The sequence below is a fragment of the Sparus aurata genome, chromosome 13 (assembly GCF_900880675.1).
Source record: "Sparus aurata chromosome 13, fSpaAur1.1, whole genome shotgun sequence".
Lineage (NCBI taxonomy): Eukaryota > Metazoa > Chordata > Actinopteri > Spariformes > Sparidae > Sparus > Sparus aurata.
The window spans coordinates 24,770,366-24,787,431 of record NC_044199.1 but is presented as its reverse complement, the minus strand read 5'-3'; the positions used below and the strand labels follow the sequence as shown (position 1 = coordinate 24,787,431).

General features: G+C 38.5%; 1 protein-coding gene across 2 annotated transcripts in view; it reads left to right on the top strand.

Annotated features, from left to right (window-relative positions):
• Window positions 1-17,066, top strand: part of ttc3 (tetratricopeptide repeat domain 3) — a 42,120-nt gene that overhangs the window by 24,109 nt on the left and 945 nt on the right. For both annotated transcript variants that reach the window (XM_030437576.1, XM_030437575.1), the window contains exons 23-44: window positions 59-160; window positions 250-342; window positions 442-506; window positions 590-726; window positions 1,569-1,889; window positions 2,140-2,415; window positions 2,518-2,561; window positions 3,229-3,279; window positions 3,371-3,450; window positions 3,530-3,685; window positions 3,780-4,398; window positions 4,510-4,578; window positions 5,167-5,316; window positions 5,411-5,550; window positions 5,694-5,762; window positions 5,845-5,941; window positions 7,166-7,269; window positions 7,352-7,436; window positions 14,728-14,829; window positions 15,539-15,750; window positions 16,574-16,688; window positions 16,861-16,986. In XM_030437576.1, coding sequence (XP_030293436.1) covers window positions 59-160; window positions 250-342; window positions 442-506; window positions 590-726; window positions 1,569-1,889; window positions 2,140-2,415; window positions 2,518-2,561; window positions 3,229-3,279; window positions 3,371-3,450; window positions 3,530-3,685; window positions 3,780-4,398; window positions 4,510-4,578; window positions 5,167-5,316; window positions 5,411-5,550; window positions 5,694-5,762; window positions 5,845-5,941; window positions 7,166-7,269; window positions 7,352-7,436; window positions 14,728-14,829; window positions 15,539-15,750; window positions 16,574-16,688; window positions 16,861-16,986 — 3,213 coding nt within the window. The remainder of the gene's footprint in view (window positions 1-58; window positions 161-249; window positions 343-441; window positions 507-589; window positions 727-1,568; window positions 1,890-2,139; window positions 2,416-2,517; window positions 2,562-3,228; window positions 3,280-3,370; window positions 3,451-3,529; window positions 3,686-3,779; window positions 4,399-4,509; window positions 4,579-5,166; window positions 5,317-5,410; window positions 5,551-5,693; window positions 5,763-5,844; window positions 5,942-7,165; window positions 7,270-7,351; window positions 7,437-14,727; window positions 14,830-15,538; window positions 15,751-16,573; window positions 16,689-16,860; window positions 16,987-17,066) is intronic.

Sequence of the window (17,066 nt, the reverse complement as noted above, 5' to 3'; positions counted from 1 at the left end):
TATTTAAAGATAAATATAACTTATCAACTTTAAATATATATATATATGCTTCATGTAGGGTTTCATTCAGATTTGCTGCTGTCAGAGCTGCATCATTGAATATCACATGACCTGTTGGAAGACCCTAAAAGCATCGTCCTTCTCTGAAAAGAATGAAAAGGTACATTTAGGTGTCAGAGCAGCATTTCTTTTAAACATTTGCTGACTCTTTCCACCTGCTTCAAGTCTGAGTCCATTGTTGTGTTTTAGGACTTCCTGCAAGAGCCCTGTATGACTCCAGACTGTGTCGGACGAATCTGTTGTATCAAAATCTTTGGTCCAACAGGCTTGGTAAAGTGTAAGGTAAGAGGATGCTCTGCAGATGGAGTGAGATTTTAGAGTCATTGTGCTCATGAGCTAAGGGATGAGTGTGACTTTAATTTAATATCCTTCTCTCTTCAGTTTGAAACCACCATCCCAAAACGGTATACAGCAAAGAAGCTGAAAGTGAATCAGAAATGTACAAGGTGAGGCTGCAGCCAGGTACAGTTCATACTGCTGACTGCCTGTCGATCCAGTGGTTTCTAATAAACCTTTGTTAACTTTTTAGTCTGAAGAAATTAAAATCAAAGGAAGAACGCCGGCTCAAGAGGAAGCAGCATAAGCAGTCATTTCAAGAAAAGCAGGTGATCAATGATGAGATTCTGCAGGAGAAGGAGGACTCTGCCACACAGATTCAACAGAAAGGTACTGCTGCTGAAATGACAAGGGTGTCTGAACTGTTTATCTGACTGCACATATTATTGAAGAGGTCATTTTTATAAGTGCACCGCTCAACCTTCTGTGTACTGTCAGGAGATCCTGAAGTATGATATATTTTTGATTTAAAACATATGTTGTGTTCATTATGGATCTTTGTGTTAAGTTTACAGAATTCACAAATACTCAATACTGAACATTTTAGACCAGGCTCCTTTTTTTATGATCACAATAACTTTGTCCAGTACTATGAAACAGGTTATAATTCATATGTTAAAGAGAAAAAGCAACACGCAAGAAAGAGACGTTTCAGCAATGCACATTCATACAACTCACAAATACCCAATCTATAATATGCAGATTATAATAAAAAAAATTATTATTAATAATAAATGGTTATTAAGGAATTGTGACAAAGACTTGTACAGAGTGGGACATTTTACAGTTGACAAATTGTTATCATCTGCGTTAACTGTACAGCCGTTTCTTTTACTTATCCGCCAACAAATATTTGTGAAAAGCTGAAGTGAACAAATAATATCAGCCATGGCGATGCATCCTATGTTTTTCCAGCAGAATCATTTAAACTAGAAGGCCTGTCAGCTTTTCGTTCTAGGATAGATTCTCTTACAATTTGTCTTTTTCTTCCTTTTTTTTTTTTTTTTTTTTTTTACTTCCTTTTGCTTTTAAATCTGCTGAATGAACTCTTAGGCAACACATTTAGACACAGACAGCTGCATTACATTACTACACAGAGCTGCATTTATCTTAGTTTTAGTCAAACAAGTGTTGATGACTCACTTTCTGTCATGTTTCCCCCTTGTTTTCAGCTTGGCTGATTTACAGAGATCGAGTACTTCTGCAGATCAGCCAGAACTTGGAGCTTCTGAGAGAGGAGAAAGGCCTGCAGGTGTTGGATGTGACAAGTTGTCTAAAGCCCTGGCTGGAGCTGGACTTGTTGAAGGGGAACCAGATCGCTGGGAGGATACTGAACTGGCAGCAGGAGCAGCTGGAGACTCTTGGTCAGGTTATTGAGTTGCTGTTGGAGAGGAAGAACCGAGTTTGGGCTCGTGTTCTCGTCCAACTACTCAGCAGCTGTCTGGATTTAAATCCTAAACTCACCAACTGGGCGTGCCAGCTCAACAATGCAGGTAGATAAAATAGACTTGAGTACAGTTTGGAGGGAAACATACTTTGAATGCATACCTTTTTTAGATGATAATAAATGATGGATGATAAAGAAGAGACAACATTTAGGTATTTCAAAAGCTTACATGCATGAGGGTTAAGATTGTTTCTTGGGACGGCGGTGAAACAAGTTTGTTTGCATAGATAATGACATGTAACAATGGTGGATATCAGTATCAATTTATCTGACCATATCCTTTCTGCTTCCTTAAGGTTTGAATGCTGCCAAATCCTTCATCGAGCACTACTCGGGACACTTGGAGCAGCTGGATTTGGCTTTTTTGCTGAACTTTGCTCCCCTGCAGGAGGTGATTATAGAAAAGCTCGGTACTAGACCAGAGCTGTTTTCGAGCATTGGCCTGACTGTGACTGAATACCTAAAACAGGCCACACCACATCACATGAGACTCTTTATCTGGACTCTGGAGGAGCATAGAGATGAATATGTCTCCTGCCACAGTATACTGGATGAATATTTTGATATGATGGGTACGTATGTTTAACTTGACTTGCATTTGTTTTGAAGGCTCTTGCATTGTTGCTTTCTTCTGCTCTAACATCATGATGTACCTTTCATTTTTTGTTTTTCAGATGGCCATTGTTCAGTCCTAAAAAAGTCTGATGAAAATCAAAATGTAAGTCTTTGAAAACTTAATTGCTGATGGTTTTCCTTGGTTGATGATTAACTGAATAAACTGGGAAATATAATCATTTGTTTTCTTGTTATGCTGTAGAAGATCTGCACTAGTGTCAGATCTGTACTGTCAATATAAAGCTTCCACTGACAGCCAGTTAGCATTGCTTAACGCAAAGACTGGACACAAATGGAAACAGCTAGCACAGAGTGTCCGCACGTCTTTAAAAGTATTGAATTCAGTTCCCTCGGTCTAAATAGAGGTCTTTAACATTATTTCTTGACTTCCGTAGATGGTAACATTATTTATACATTATATTCTACAAGGTTGTGGGCTGTCGAGTGACATCACACACCTATAAATCCCTTTGTGTGGAAGTTCCATCATAGCTAGAAGCATCAGTATCTCATAATGGGCAAGTTAAATAAATAGTTATTTTTTCAGTCAATTTTCTGCTGCTTTTCTGTTCCCTATCATGTTTTTATTAGGAATTAATGTACAGCTGTGAATTACTGACATTAATGTGACTGACATATCAACATTGTTGTTGTTGTTGTTGATGATGATGATGATGATGATGATGATGATGATGATGATGATAATAATAATAATAATAATAATAATAATAATAATAATAATAATAATAATAATTTTTGTTTCATTTCAGAATTCTCCTATGAAGACCCGAGGCAGAAAAAAGAAACAGAAAGAGCCAAAGGTCAGATATCTGATTGGCAGTTATTTTCTTATGACGATAATCTGGCTGTCTAGGCATCATTCTGAATTGTTTCCTCTCGTCTTCCTCTCAGGGTGTTTATGTATTTCCTGGGACGAGAGGCGTAACTTCAAGAGAAGAGTGGGACCAAGACTTTTTTGAAGATGAGTCATTGTATGTTGGACAATCCACTTGGACACAGTGTTGTAACTGTAATTATACATGTGTTTTACATTGAGACTTCTGTCAACAGATCATTCCTTGACCCAGGTGATCCATTCAGTGTACCCAGTCATCTTCGAGAGCAAGTAGCCAATTTTGAAGACCAGTACAACAGCACCAGACACACAAGTCACTATAAAAAGATTTTGGACAACAACCCTGACCCAACCAAAGAGAGTTTGTATGAGTAAGTTAAAAGATTCAATACCTTGTACATATTATATTCTCCATGTTTGTTCTCCTTCTGATTGAAATATTTTGATGTTTCTGTTCTCCTGTAGCTACTTTGCTCAGATCTTGGAGGAGCATGGTCCCCTGGTTGCTGAGGACCCTCTGCTGGTGGGAGAACTCGAAAATTTCCCTTCTGTAGCTCAACTGAAAATCCAGGAAGCGGGTGGCTTTGAGCACTTCCTGCTGGAGTCTCTTCGCTTCATAAAGATGGGGAGGTCTATCGGTCTGGCGAAGCACGCTGTTTCCCTGCAGCAGGTTGGGAATGGAGCCAGCCTGGATGACCTGGATGACCTGGATGTAATCCTGGACCCTGACACAGACTCTCTACTTGATTTACATGACCCTGCTTTCACAAACTATGTGGACAGTTATTCATCTGCACAGACAGATGTCTGTTCTGTCCTCCCAAGTCCTTATGTTTATGGCTTCATCCCTCCTCTTCAACTGTCAGCTCATGCAACTGCATTCGGTGTGAACAATCCAGACTCACACTGGGCTAGTGGTGACAGTCAATATGAAACCCCTAACTTTTTAACTAATGGCTATGGAGAGCTGGATCTCTATTCCAGTGAAGCTGATGCTGGAGTTTTAGAGACTGATCAATCATCAGACAGAGGCGCTCACACGATGACTGAAGACAGCCTTTTGAAGAAACATGCAGCATCACAGGTTAATACCAATGTTTCACCAGCTTTATAAATAAACTAGGTTGAATATGTAAATACATACATGCAGGTTAAATTGTGTGTTAAAATGCTCTTTTTTTTAATCTTTTCGTAGACATGTCAGGAGACCATGAGGAGTGTAGCGGTGAACACTGAGCCTCATGAGCGTTTTGAGACCAGCTCGGTGAGTTCCATGTAGCTTGCTGCATTATTTGTGAAAAGAGTGCAACTATCCAAACCTGAGTGAATCCAAGAGAGTAGTAGTAACAGAGTCAGATCCAAAACCGACAAACTGCCACCTTTTCTAGCTTCAAACAGTCTTCTGGGGACCTTATTTTTATCTCCAAAAAATGAGGACTGGCCTTCAATCCAGTCAGGCTGGTACAGTTTCTATCTGCTTCTATGTCTCTATTATAGACTGAATGACTAAACTCACATATTGATCTGAGTTGTTGCCACTAGGCCAGAAAAGCATTACCAGCTGCTTACCTCAATGAACTAACATCAATTGATGCATTAGTTTACATTTTCTGCCACAGATTTTCTGAAAAAACTTGTCTAAATTAGTGCTGAATTTACACGGAAACATTTGACAGAAAAGTGTTTCTAGACAACCTCAATCAGAGTTAAGCATTTCAGTCCTGTAATTCCTTGTCACTCATGGGCGACATATACACAGATACCAAACATTGGCCAACATCTTCTTGGCTGACTAATCGCTTTAGGTTAAGTTGTTATCTGAGTTTTGTTGTTGCCTTCTTTCTTCTTCCAGGGTGACATTAACAAAAAACTAAAGAGCAACAAGGACTTGGTGGGGCAGATCAAGAAAATGGCAAACAGCTTTGACAAAGTCAACCTCCAGCACAAAGAAGATGTTGCTCACCTCGAGGAGGAAGTACGGAAGATCACTGTCAATATACAAGTATGTCCCAATACCCGTTAGAATGAATTAATAAAACGATGAGCTGCATCTGAATGGCTAAACTGTCTATTTTTGGTCATTTTCTTTTGTAAAGGTGACCAACCAAGAGCTGGCACTGTTCCAGCAGAAGCTGGAAGAAGAGGTGAAGAAGGACCAGAAGGAGAAGAAGGCCAACCAGGAAACACTGAGGTCGCTCAAAGTAGAGACAGAAGAGATTCTGGAGGAACACGGCAGGTAAGACCGAATACGATCAGCTGGATCAGTACTGTATGAATTATATCTCTTAGTAATGTTTGCCGTATGGTTACTGATGCTGTGATGATTGATCTCTTATTATTTTTTTTTTACATCTGTGTTGTTTCTTTTCCAATGCATAGACTTGCCAGAACCATCCGCGAAAAGAAAGCTGACTATGACGCAAAGTTGAGTGATTTCCTCGAGTTGAGGTGAGTGATGAGCGACGGGTGTAGATTAAACTCAAAATAACCTCTCAGCCATTTTTAAACTCATTTCTTCCTGTTCCTTCAGCAATCAGTCAGCAGCTGAGAAGATGAGTCTGGAGGATGAGATCAAGCGCTGTAAGGTCTTGATTACCTTGGCCACCGGGAGGTCTAACACGGCACAGGTTGGTCCTAATCTTAAACCCTAATCAGACTTTTTATTAATCAGATAGCCAGTTCATATTTAAAGACAATATACACATGTATGTATGTATGTATGTTGGCAGTTTTATGTTGTTAAAAGTATTAAGAACATGAACAAAATACATTAAGGTACATTTAGAACAGAAAGAAATGTGCCAAAAAAATTGCCATTAATTTGCGATTAACTATGGACAAAATGTGATTAATCACGATTAAAAAAATTAATTGTTTGACAGCCCATTTTATATATATTTATATTTATATTTATATATATATATATATATATATATATATATATATATATATATATATATATATATATATATATATATACATACATACATACATACATACATACATACATACATACACACACACACACACACACACACACACACACACACACACACACACACACACACACACACACACACACACACACACACATACATACATACATACATACATACATACATACATACACACATACATATATATATATATATATATATACACACGCGCACACACACAACCTGAGAATGAAAATCTACTTTCTTTCTTCAGAATCTTTTTAAAAGTTTGCCTACACACGGGTGCTTTAATTGTCCACAAAGTTATGTGCTTTCTTTATCAACAGTACATTTTCTAAAGTTGACCAAAAAACACACCTCTGCTTTAGGATTTTTTCACCCCCGTTTCCATTGTCATAACAGGTAAGCTGTGTGTGGAAGAAGCTTGTAGTTATTCAGCCAATCAAACCCACCAGAGAGGTTGCATCACAGTCAATGTGGTGTAAAACTAGAGCATCTCTCTCTTACTGTCTGCAGAGCAGCAGAGTGTGATCAGATGGGAGGGGGGAGAGCAAGGGCAGATTGTCTATTAGTTAATTGGTCGTGGATGGCGGCTACGTTCTCTTGGACGGATTAAAAAAATATTTGAATATGAAATTAGTTACCAAATATACTTGGGCTGCCATTGATATAGCTGGTTAGGCCACCCAAATAAACTTTGTTTTGGAAACAATGAAATGTCCTCCCGGTCCCATGGTGAACTGGAAAGCAGACAAAACATCTGCAGAATAAAAGGTTACAATGGATTTGATCGTTAAGGTTCACATGTTTCACTCTTCCTCTCAGCTTTTCTGTGAGCAAATTGTTAAATCAATCACTGTCAGCTTCAGTAAATTATTTGTTTTTCTCCTCCAGTTGTCAGTGGTGGAGAGCAACCGCGACCAGGGATTATACGACCTCTACAGAGAGCTGGCAAGCGCCAAAGCTCTGCTGACTAAACTGGACGACGCAGCACACGGGTAAGAGGAGTGAAATCACAGCTATGATCTAAAGAGAACAGCCTGTGTCAGTTTGAAGTGTGATGACTTTAATCTCTTGCAGATTCCAAAACCAAGACCTGGAAATCACCAGAAACAGCTTGAGAGCCAGCATTCAAGAGATCGAGAAAAAAATCTCCAGTGCAGAGGTATGACGATGAAACCGCTGAAAAGCACAAATGGATCATCGCATCATCAGAAAATCACAGGTTTTATTAGTTGTCCGTTATAATAAATTTAACATATAGTCAGCTGCAAATATGGTTTGACCCTGAAAAAATTCTAACAAAAGGTTTGTCAGTGGTTTACAGTAGTATCAGATGTACTTAAAAACATACTAAAAGTTTACCAAAGTTTGACTCCAAGAAAGGCCCCATTTTCAAAATGGAGGCCGTCAGGTCCTTAAATGACCATTACTCCTTTGTATTCCTCCTAGACCAGGAACACTGGTGCCTGATACATGTTTTGGCCATGTAATATTCTAATTAGCATATTTGCATGATAGATAAGTGATTATAAGTACAATTATATATTAAAGCAATTGGTTACTAGCATATTTATGTGAAAAATAAGTACAATTTCGAGAATAGATTCTTTCTTTATCCCAGTTAATTTTATCTCAAAAGTTACAAACTGCTTTTACCATGCAAGGATTCTTTCAGATCATTCTGCATTGAGTTTTGAAATAGAATTTGTAAAACTATTGTCAAATCCCAAACCCTGGAGATTTAACATTATGTTACTCTCAAAAGAGGATTTTACAACTTATATGAAGGCTCATTTATGAACTTTTTCTGAGGTGCACCAAAACAGTGCAACATTCCCATTAATAATATGGGACACACTGAAGGCTGAGAGGATGTGTAATTGCCTTTTCCTCATCTTTAAAAAAGAAAACAACAAATGAGTTGAAGTGCATTGAACAAGATATAGTTAATTTGGAGAGGCAACACTATTTAACCAAGGACCCTAATTTACTAATGCAGATAGATTATCTTAAATTGAAATATAACTCCATTAATACCTACGCTAGCAAATTGGCATTGAAGAAATCAAAATTATCTTATTTAGAACAAGGGGAAATGGCAGGCAAATTACTAGTTAGATAGATACAAAAGGAATCAGAAGATAGAACAATTGTTAAAATTAGAAAACAAGATTCAAATTAATGGTGTCTTTAAATCATATTATACTGAATTGTATACCTCTACATCACAATCTGAGCCGGATGAGTGTAAATCCTTTTGGGATTTTGCTGCCTGTTTTAACACAAGTTGATAGACAAAGTTTAGAAAAAGATATATCTTCAGAAGAACTCCTGTCTGCTATGGCAATACTTCAAAAAGGCAAATCACCAGGTTTAGATGGCCTGCCAGTTGAGTTTTATAGTCAATTTGCAAATGATTTATTGCCTGATTTATTGTTTTAGGAGAGGCTGTCTCCCTCAGTCTTTATGTTTGGCATCTATAACCCTTCTCTTAAACAAAGATAAACATCCTCTCCATTGTGCCTCTTATAGGCCAATTTCAGTTATTAATGTAGATTACAAAATCATTGCCAAGGTTCTAGCACTACGGCTTGAAAAGGGTGTTGCCTAGTATTATTCATCTAGATCAAACTGGGTTTGTTCGTGGTTGAACCTCTACTGACAATTTACGCAGGTATTTTGACATTCTTTACCATACAAATTAATTAAATTCTCAAAATGTTATTCTCTCTGTCGATGCTGAAAAAGCATTTGACAGAGTTGAAAGGAAATATCTTACGTCTGTCCTTAGAAGGTTTAATTTTGGTCCTAAGTTTCGGCACTGGACATCAAGTCTTTATAGTTGGCCATTGTAAAGATAAACACCAACTATTCTTAAAACATTTCTGCTCTCTCGGTTGTCCGATGTCCCCTGCATTGTTTGCCATTGCTCTTGAGCCGTTGGCTGCAATGATCAGGTCTCATGATCATATCAAAGGAATTATGATTGGGAAGGAGGAACATCTCATATCTCTGTATGCTGATGATATTTTGTTATATCTCCATGACCCCTTAAATTCTATGCCATTTATGTTATATCTATTTGAAAAAATTGGGAAGTTATCAGGCTACAAGGTTAATTGGGATAAAACAGAGATAATGCCAATTTTGAATTTCGACCATACTTTATTGAGGAACCATCTTAATTGGAAATGGTCTACTAAAAGTATTAAAGTCCGTGTAAAGCAGAAATAAAGTTGTGTTATGAGTTTGACACACCACAGAAACATGTGTCATTGACCACTGAGCCAAATTTGAAAGAGATAAGTATATAAAATTTGGTCTCAAAATCATGGAAAAACAAGCACTTCTCTCTGCTGTGAAACGCTGGGGGCGTGTCAGTTAGAGGCGCTGGAGCCACGCCCACGCGTGGGAGGGGAGCCTCCGTGTACTGTACAAGGACGTAACCTACAGTAACAATGTAAGCTAGCAGCATCATCGGACGGACCCAGCCCGACCTGTTTGAACCATCAGAGCCAGAAACTGACTCTGAGTCAGACACTGATAGTGCTCAGCCTCGTTCCTCACAGTCCATGTTTTACATTACACACAAATGTAAAACCCCAGTCTACATATAATTCCTTGCCATAGCTTGGTGCACATGAAATATTACCTGTAGATTATCATTGTGCTGTCAGATGGACTCCGCTCAGGGAATGAGGCCAAACCATGTCATGATTAAATGCAGTAACATTTGCCAACATTACATGGGCATGGACGGTCGCAGGCAGGCACAAAATCGTAATGCTGGCGGCGGAGATGAGAGCATGCGCCGTCCAAGCCGGGGACGGAGAGGGTCGGTTCAGCCCCACTGACCAGCATCAACGGACTCTTCAGATATCCAGACTTTACCTGATGACAGTTGCTGTAACTATCGGGGGTAAAGTGGACACTGCAGAGACGGGTGATGGTGGTGATTTTGAACTCTCCACAGTAGCTCCTCTTGACAAAATCGATCCACCGTTCCCTTACGTTGTCGTCCTTAGGAAACTTAAATAAGCTAAAAGCGTCGTTACCCTGCACACTGTGGCATCCAGGAAAGATGCACAAGTGATGTGGAGGAGACATGACTGTTTAGCTGACTGATTAGCTAGCTGCAAACTATTCTAAGAGATGCTATCCAAGACTCGAGAGCAAGCGGAAAAACCACCGAAGCTAATGCGCTGAATGTATACTGCTTCCGCAGCAGGGCCAGGTTTATCCATGATTTCTGACCCACCCATTAAATCCTGAACACAGAAATTTTGAAACACAGTTTGTGAGCCTAGCTCCAAAATTAAATTCTAAATGGTTGAATGGCTTTTTACATGTTTTAAGAAAATACATTTATGACCTTTTTAATGTGTTTAGAAGAAAATGGCTGAATTTGCTTTACACGGACTTTAAGTATTTGGGTATGTTTATTCCGAGAAAACGGGAAGACACCTTTAATTTCCTTTTCCAATTTATCTGATTGGTAGAGTTAACATAGTTAAAATGTCTGTGTTGCCTAAGTTTTTATATTTATTTCAGAATTTTCAGAATATTTCATGTTCATGGAAAAAAATAGAATCCTTTGATATGTATCCATACAGTTTGGAACAGTTACTATATATTGAGTTCAAAGTAGTGGATAAACTTACCAAGAATCCTGTTATTTTAAACAGCCTCAGCATTTGCAAGTTGTCTCATAAACTGTTAAGCTATAAGATTTTTCTTTCTCCTTTTTCTCTAATTTGGAAGAACCCAAGTATTACATTCTGTATGGATGACACTTTTAAATTATGGTATGATGAAGGTATCCAAGAATTGTGTCATCTGTTTGATAATGGGACATTTCTTTCATTTGCTCAGCTGCAACAGAGATATGGATTCCCTCCTTCCCATTTATTTAGATTTTTTCAAACAAGACATGCATTAGATATTGAAAATGGTTCTCTTCAAGAAACCACCCCATCAGAAATTGATTCTATATTAAACATTAAGAAGCAGGACAAGCAGAAAGTTATTTCTAATTGATATTGTGTCTTTATAGATTGTTCTGTAGTAAATAATGATAATGTAAGACAAAAGTGGGAACAAGATCTTCATATGGAAATTCAGAAAGAGGATTGGTATTATGTTAGTAGGCAAGTTCATAAATGCTCTTACAATTTAAAGGAGAACTTCGGTCGATTTAAACATGCAGCTTCATTGCTCAAGCTACCCTTGACTTGCCAGTACCGAAGACGCGAACAGATTTGGTCCAACCATTACAGACCTCCGTGAACGGAGATTTAGCATTGAACGCTAACAGCATGGGGTCAGAACTTTACGCTGGGTTTTAAGCGTCTTCACATGCTCCACATCTCACACCAAAAGTTATGCAACATCAGCAGACACCTTAGCACACAGCACTGTAGCGTGTATGACTCAAAATGAATAAAAAAGTAGTTAAAACAGTGTGTTTGTGCAAGCAGCTACATACCTGTTTGTTGACATCCGCGTCTTCCGGTAGCTAGACCAAACTAGTCAATCTGTCGAGCGTGCACTTACTCCCTCACTGGCGGAGACGGAAACGTAATCCAGCATTTTCGTGTTTCTGTTCATAATGTACATGTCCATGTTACAACCTGTCATGAGCCATGAGCCTTACAATAGCCTGTCAAGCCTGTTAATTGCACACTCGGTGGATATGCTAGTTTGGTCTAGCTACCGGAACACACCGATGTCAACAAACAGGTAAGTAGCTGCTTGCACAAACACACTGTTTTAACTACTTTTTTATTCAGTTTGAGTCATACACACTACAGTGCTGTGTGCTAAGGTGTCTGCTGATGTTGCATAAACATCAGCAGACATAAACTAGCTTTATTTAAGATGATACACAGGATTTATTACACTCCAGAGAAACTACGTGAAGTGAACAGTGAGATGTCATTTCTCTGCTGGCGTTGTAAGAAAAAAAAAGAAACATTTTTTCACATGTTTTGATCATGTGACTCACTCTCCTTTTTTATGGAATTCTGTTATCCAGTTGATATCTCAGTGTTTACATATATCCATTCCATTGTCACCTCGTTTATGTCTTTTGGGAATAACTAGTATGTTTGACAAGTGGAATAAACATCAGAGTAGGTATATACATTTTGCTATGTTGGCAGCCGGGAAATGTATAACTTTAAAATGGAAAGAATCCGAACCCCCAGTAATAGTGCACTGGTGGAATGAACTTTTAAGCTACCTCACACTGGACAGTATATATTACAGTAGTAAAGGCAGATCCTCAGACTTTTTAAAAATCTGGCAATCTCATATATAATTTGCCTTTTATGAGTGTTCTGGATCAATATAAGTCATTGCAAAAAATGGTATGATCCGAATGTAATAATTTATGTTTTAATGTGGTATTTTTTTTTTTATTGTGAGTGGGTTATGTTTGGATATTATTTTGGTTCTTTGATTGTTGTATATAAAATCTATAACAAAAAAAAAGAAAAAAAAAGAAATCTGTCTAATGTTCTTTTGACACCCCCATAAAATGACACTAAGCATTTGTGCTGTAATTTCAATGAGGCAAGCAATATCACATGTCAGTATTCTCCTCCACTATCTTCTGAATTGCTGAACGTTGTGAATGTATTTTTGTTGGGTTTAGTATATTGCCACCTTTAGACTCAAAAACATCTATAGAGGATGCATTACATATGTATAACCTTATTCAAACTGAAATGAGTGACCATTTTAGAGGGTTCACGCACAGGCTTCTGTTCGGGTTAATTCAGACTTGTTTATGATCAAAGTTACACAACTCCAATTTAAGTTACTTTTGGGTGCAATAACTCTCACATTGAATGTCAAGTTTGTGTTTTAGCAAAAAAAGCGCGCATGTTTTCAAAAACTACTGAGTAGGCGTTACATGACAGGCTAAATCATTTACATCTCTGGTTCACCCCAAACAAAGATAAAACCTTACAGTAATCTCACAAAATCATGTATTCCAAGTATGTAATCATGTCAGTGCAATTTAGACAAGTCCAATGGATTCATACACCCAGAAAACATGGGGTTAGACGCCAAGATTACATGGCTAGGTCAAATAATGAAGGAGTTAGGATATTTTAGGGTTTCCTGCCCATCTTGGACGCCATCTTGAAAATTACACCTTTCTAGTGGTCAAACTTTGGTAAACTTTAAGTATGTTATTAAGGACACCCAATACAACAAAAAACAACTGAGAAACCTTTTGTTAGAATTTTTTCAGGGTTAGGTGGTTTTTGTTTTTTTTTCATATATGCAGCCGACTATCTTGAAAATATCTTCAAATATCTTGATGTTGGACAAAACAAGATATTTGAATGAATCAACATAAAGCTGCAATCTGGAGTTTTGAGGAAAAAAGTGGTCTCCGCCTGAAAATTTGAATGAGCACAGCTCTAAGACGTTGCGTTAAAAATAACAACAACATAAGCCTCCCGGTTGTTCTATTTCTGATCAATACAACTAAATTACAATGAGTGCCTCATGCTGAGTCACTGTAGATATCCCGAGAAATGAACACTATTCCTCACATCATGGTAGACAGAGTTACCAGGTAATCATTCAGGTAATCATCATCACCATGCTGCCTTCCTGAAGCATGAGTAACGTTATTTAACACATAACGTTATAACTACCTGGTCACTTGAAAGACACTTTTGCTAACCAGTAGCCATAAAGACAATGCTAAACAATGGAGTTCGCATACAAGCTAACAAGCTAGATTTAGCAGCAAGCTACGTAGCTGGACTGCAACATCGTTCGGCGATATGTGCAATTGCGAATATTACTGTAACCGCCGCCACCATAGCCTTGTGGTTAAAACATAGAATGAAATCCCACAGCGCCCTCCAACTCCGAAATGAAGCTCCGATATTTATCCTTGTTTTCTCTCTAGCTTGGTCCAATGCTTTGTTTTAACACTGCTTTTCTTTGTCAGTCTTCTTATTTCTTCTCTTTGACGTGGGCAATGGTGGGGCATGTTTCTGCTCTGTTGTTGTTGTCTGTTCTCCACCACTGTTTACAGTTTGAGCTTGAAAGTAGTTCTCAGACAATCCCCTTGGCTCTGATTGGTTGTGTTGAGACAGGAGCGGTGGATTCTTGCAAATCAAATTACAGCCACTGGGTGGAGCCACAGACAGTGGATTTTTACACAGCTGATCTGTATCATATTCTACTCTCTGATCATAATGACAATTTTAGCAAATGTAACCAAAAAATAGTTACAGGCTACAGCTTTAAGAGGCAGTTTTTTTATTATTATCTGTCAATTTATGAACCAAAAGAAATGTATTGATTAATCGAGCGTCGTCTAGTGCCACTAGTGTCCAGAACTTACAGTTGTAAAGATCCATGTTGGATTGGATGCGTGTGTTAAACCAGATGTTTACTAAGACTTGTTTCTGTGTGTTGCACAGACACAGTTCCAGGAGCAGATGGATCAAGTGAACAACGGTAGAAGAGTCAGCGAGCTCCTCTCAGTCAACATCAACAACCATCCTGAACCTCCAGCTGCAACAGTAAGACATTTCACCAGCTCAACCAAACCAGTACAATTTATTAAATACCTTTTTTCATTTTTGTTTTTTATGAAGTCAGTAATATAAAGACATCTTTTTGTCCTGGCTATTGAAGTGCACCAGAAGGACCGTGACATTTACTAAATTAATATTTAAATGTTTACAGATAAATTGTCATTGTGACCAAATATCACGTACATATACTCTTTGGATTTCACAGGTTTTACCAAAACAATTATTTCTGGCTCTTATTCTTTGATTCGACCCTGAATGTAAAAGATTATTGGCAGACAAATGGTAAAAAAAAACCCAAAACATCCAGACAAAATGAGCCCAGGGGGGCGCTGTTTAGCTCAGTTGTTAGAGCGCGCGTCCCATGTGCCGAGGCTCTGCAGTGGACCTGGGTTCGACTCCCGACCCGGGTCACTTTGCTGCGTGTCACTCCCCCTGTCTCTCACCCTGTTTCCTGTCATATCTTCAGCTGCACTATCAATAAAGGCATAAAAGGCCAAAAAAATACTTTTTTGAATTGAGAAAAATTGAAAAAAAAATTGAAAAATTGAGCCCAGGAATACCTTGTGAATCTCTAATAGTAAAATATGTCAATCAGAAATGATAAACAGTAGCAAAACCAATTGTAAGCTACAAGTAATGACCGAATCAGTTTAGAAAAATTATAACCCTCTCCTGTGTTCTGTTGTCATTGCAGCTGTCTGGAGCAGCCAAAGAGTTTGTCCCTTCGTCTGCAGCCTCCCACAGCTCTCCTCCGCTCCTCCAGCAGCCTGCAGCTGAGACACCGGCTGCTCCGCCTCAGACGCTCCACAAACCCCCAGCCAGGATTCTGGAGCCTCCACACACACACAGCACTGTGTTTGATAAAGCCATGGAGCGCCTGGCCACCATGTTCCCTGACTACACAAGGTAATACTGATACAAAGTTATCTACTCTTTCCATTGCATGCAAGTGAACTCTGAATCATATTAATTTATTTTCCTCTCAGTTCTTTTCTTTCCCAGATTTTGTAACCAGATTTGTAACAGATGGCTGCCTTCTTGGCAGTTCAGCCTGTCAGATGGTCGTCTTTGTGTTTTTAGATTTTAGTCCACTCTATTACAGCTAAATTGGCTAACATTAGCTAATTGAAGAGATATCAGTATCTGTGTACAGGGCTCATTAAATCATGGAAGTTTAAAAGAAAAGGGTTGAAATCAAAAGAAAATCCTTGAAAAATGCTTTAACAATGCTTTATTTGCAACATAATCTGGAGTTTTATCTACACAATCAGTCGTATGAACTAAAAATCTTTTTAAGATTTGAAATTAAAAGATCCCGTATATATATTTTTGATGTATCCTGGCATTGAAAAATTAGGAGCCACTTTATAATCGTTATCAACACAAAAAATCAAAGTTATTTTAGAGAGCTGGTGTGTATAAGGTAGTTCTGTTAACTTAATTTTCACAACTGCATTTATTGTAAGAGTTTAGATGTGATGAAAAAGACACTGTGGGCCTCTGAAAGACAAGCAAACAAAAGGAGGAAACATTTAAACTTGGAGAAACTTGCAGGACAAATATTACTCTGTTCAGCCTGCTGGCACACAATACAGCAATATCCATCAACAGAGCACCAGCATAAAGTGATTACAACTATAATTTTGTTTATGATCCTGCGTTGTATAGTGATGAATAAATTGAATCTTCAAGTGAAGCCAATATTGATTTATTTACTTTGTGTGTTCAGGCCAGACTTGATGAGGTTTGTTCAGGAGTTGCGTTCAAGCAGTGGTGGAAGCCTGAGCAACATGGCACTGCAGGACATGGTCGGTGGAGTGACCCAGCTGATCCTGGACCATCAGGTAGTAGTAGTAGTAGTAGTCGTAGTAGTAGTCAATCATCACATAATACAAAAAACACAAGCCTTAAAGACAGTGTAAATAAAGTCAAAAGTATTCCTATCCTTCATTCTCATCAATCGCTGGGTATTTCTCATGTGTAAACAGATGACATAATTTTTTTTCCCCCTCTCAGGAGAAGCTTAATGCTGCCAAGATGAATGCCATGGGACGTGGCAGTCCAGCTAAGAGTGCCACCCCCCCTCTAGTGCCCCCAGTCTGGCAGTCACTTGGACCACAGAGAGCCACACACTCAAACGCAGTAAGTCCAAAATCATCCCATCATATAGACTGCACTCACATTAGTCCAAGAGTTTGACTTGTAGCAGCAAAAATGTTACT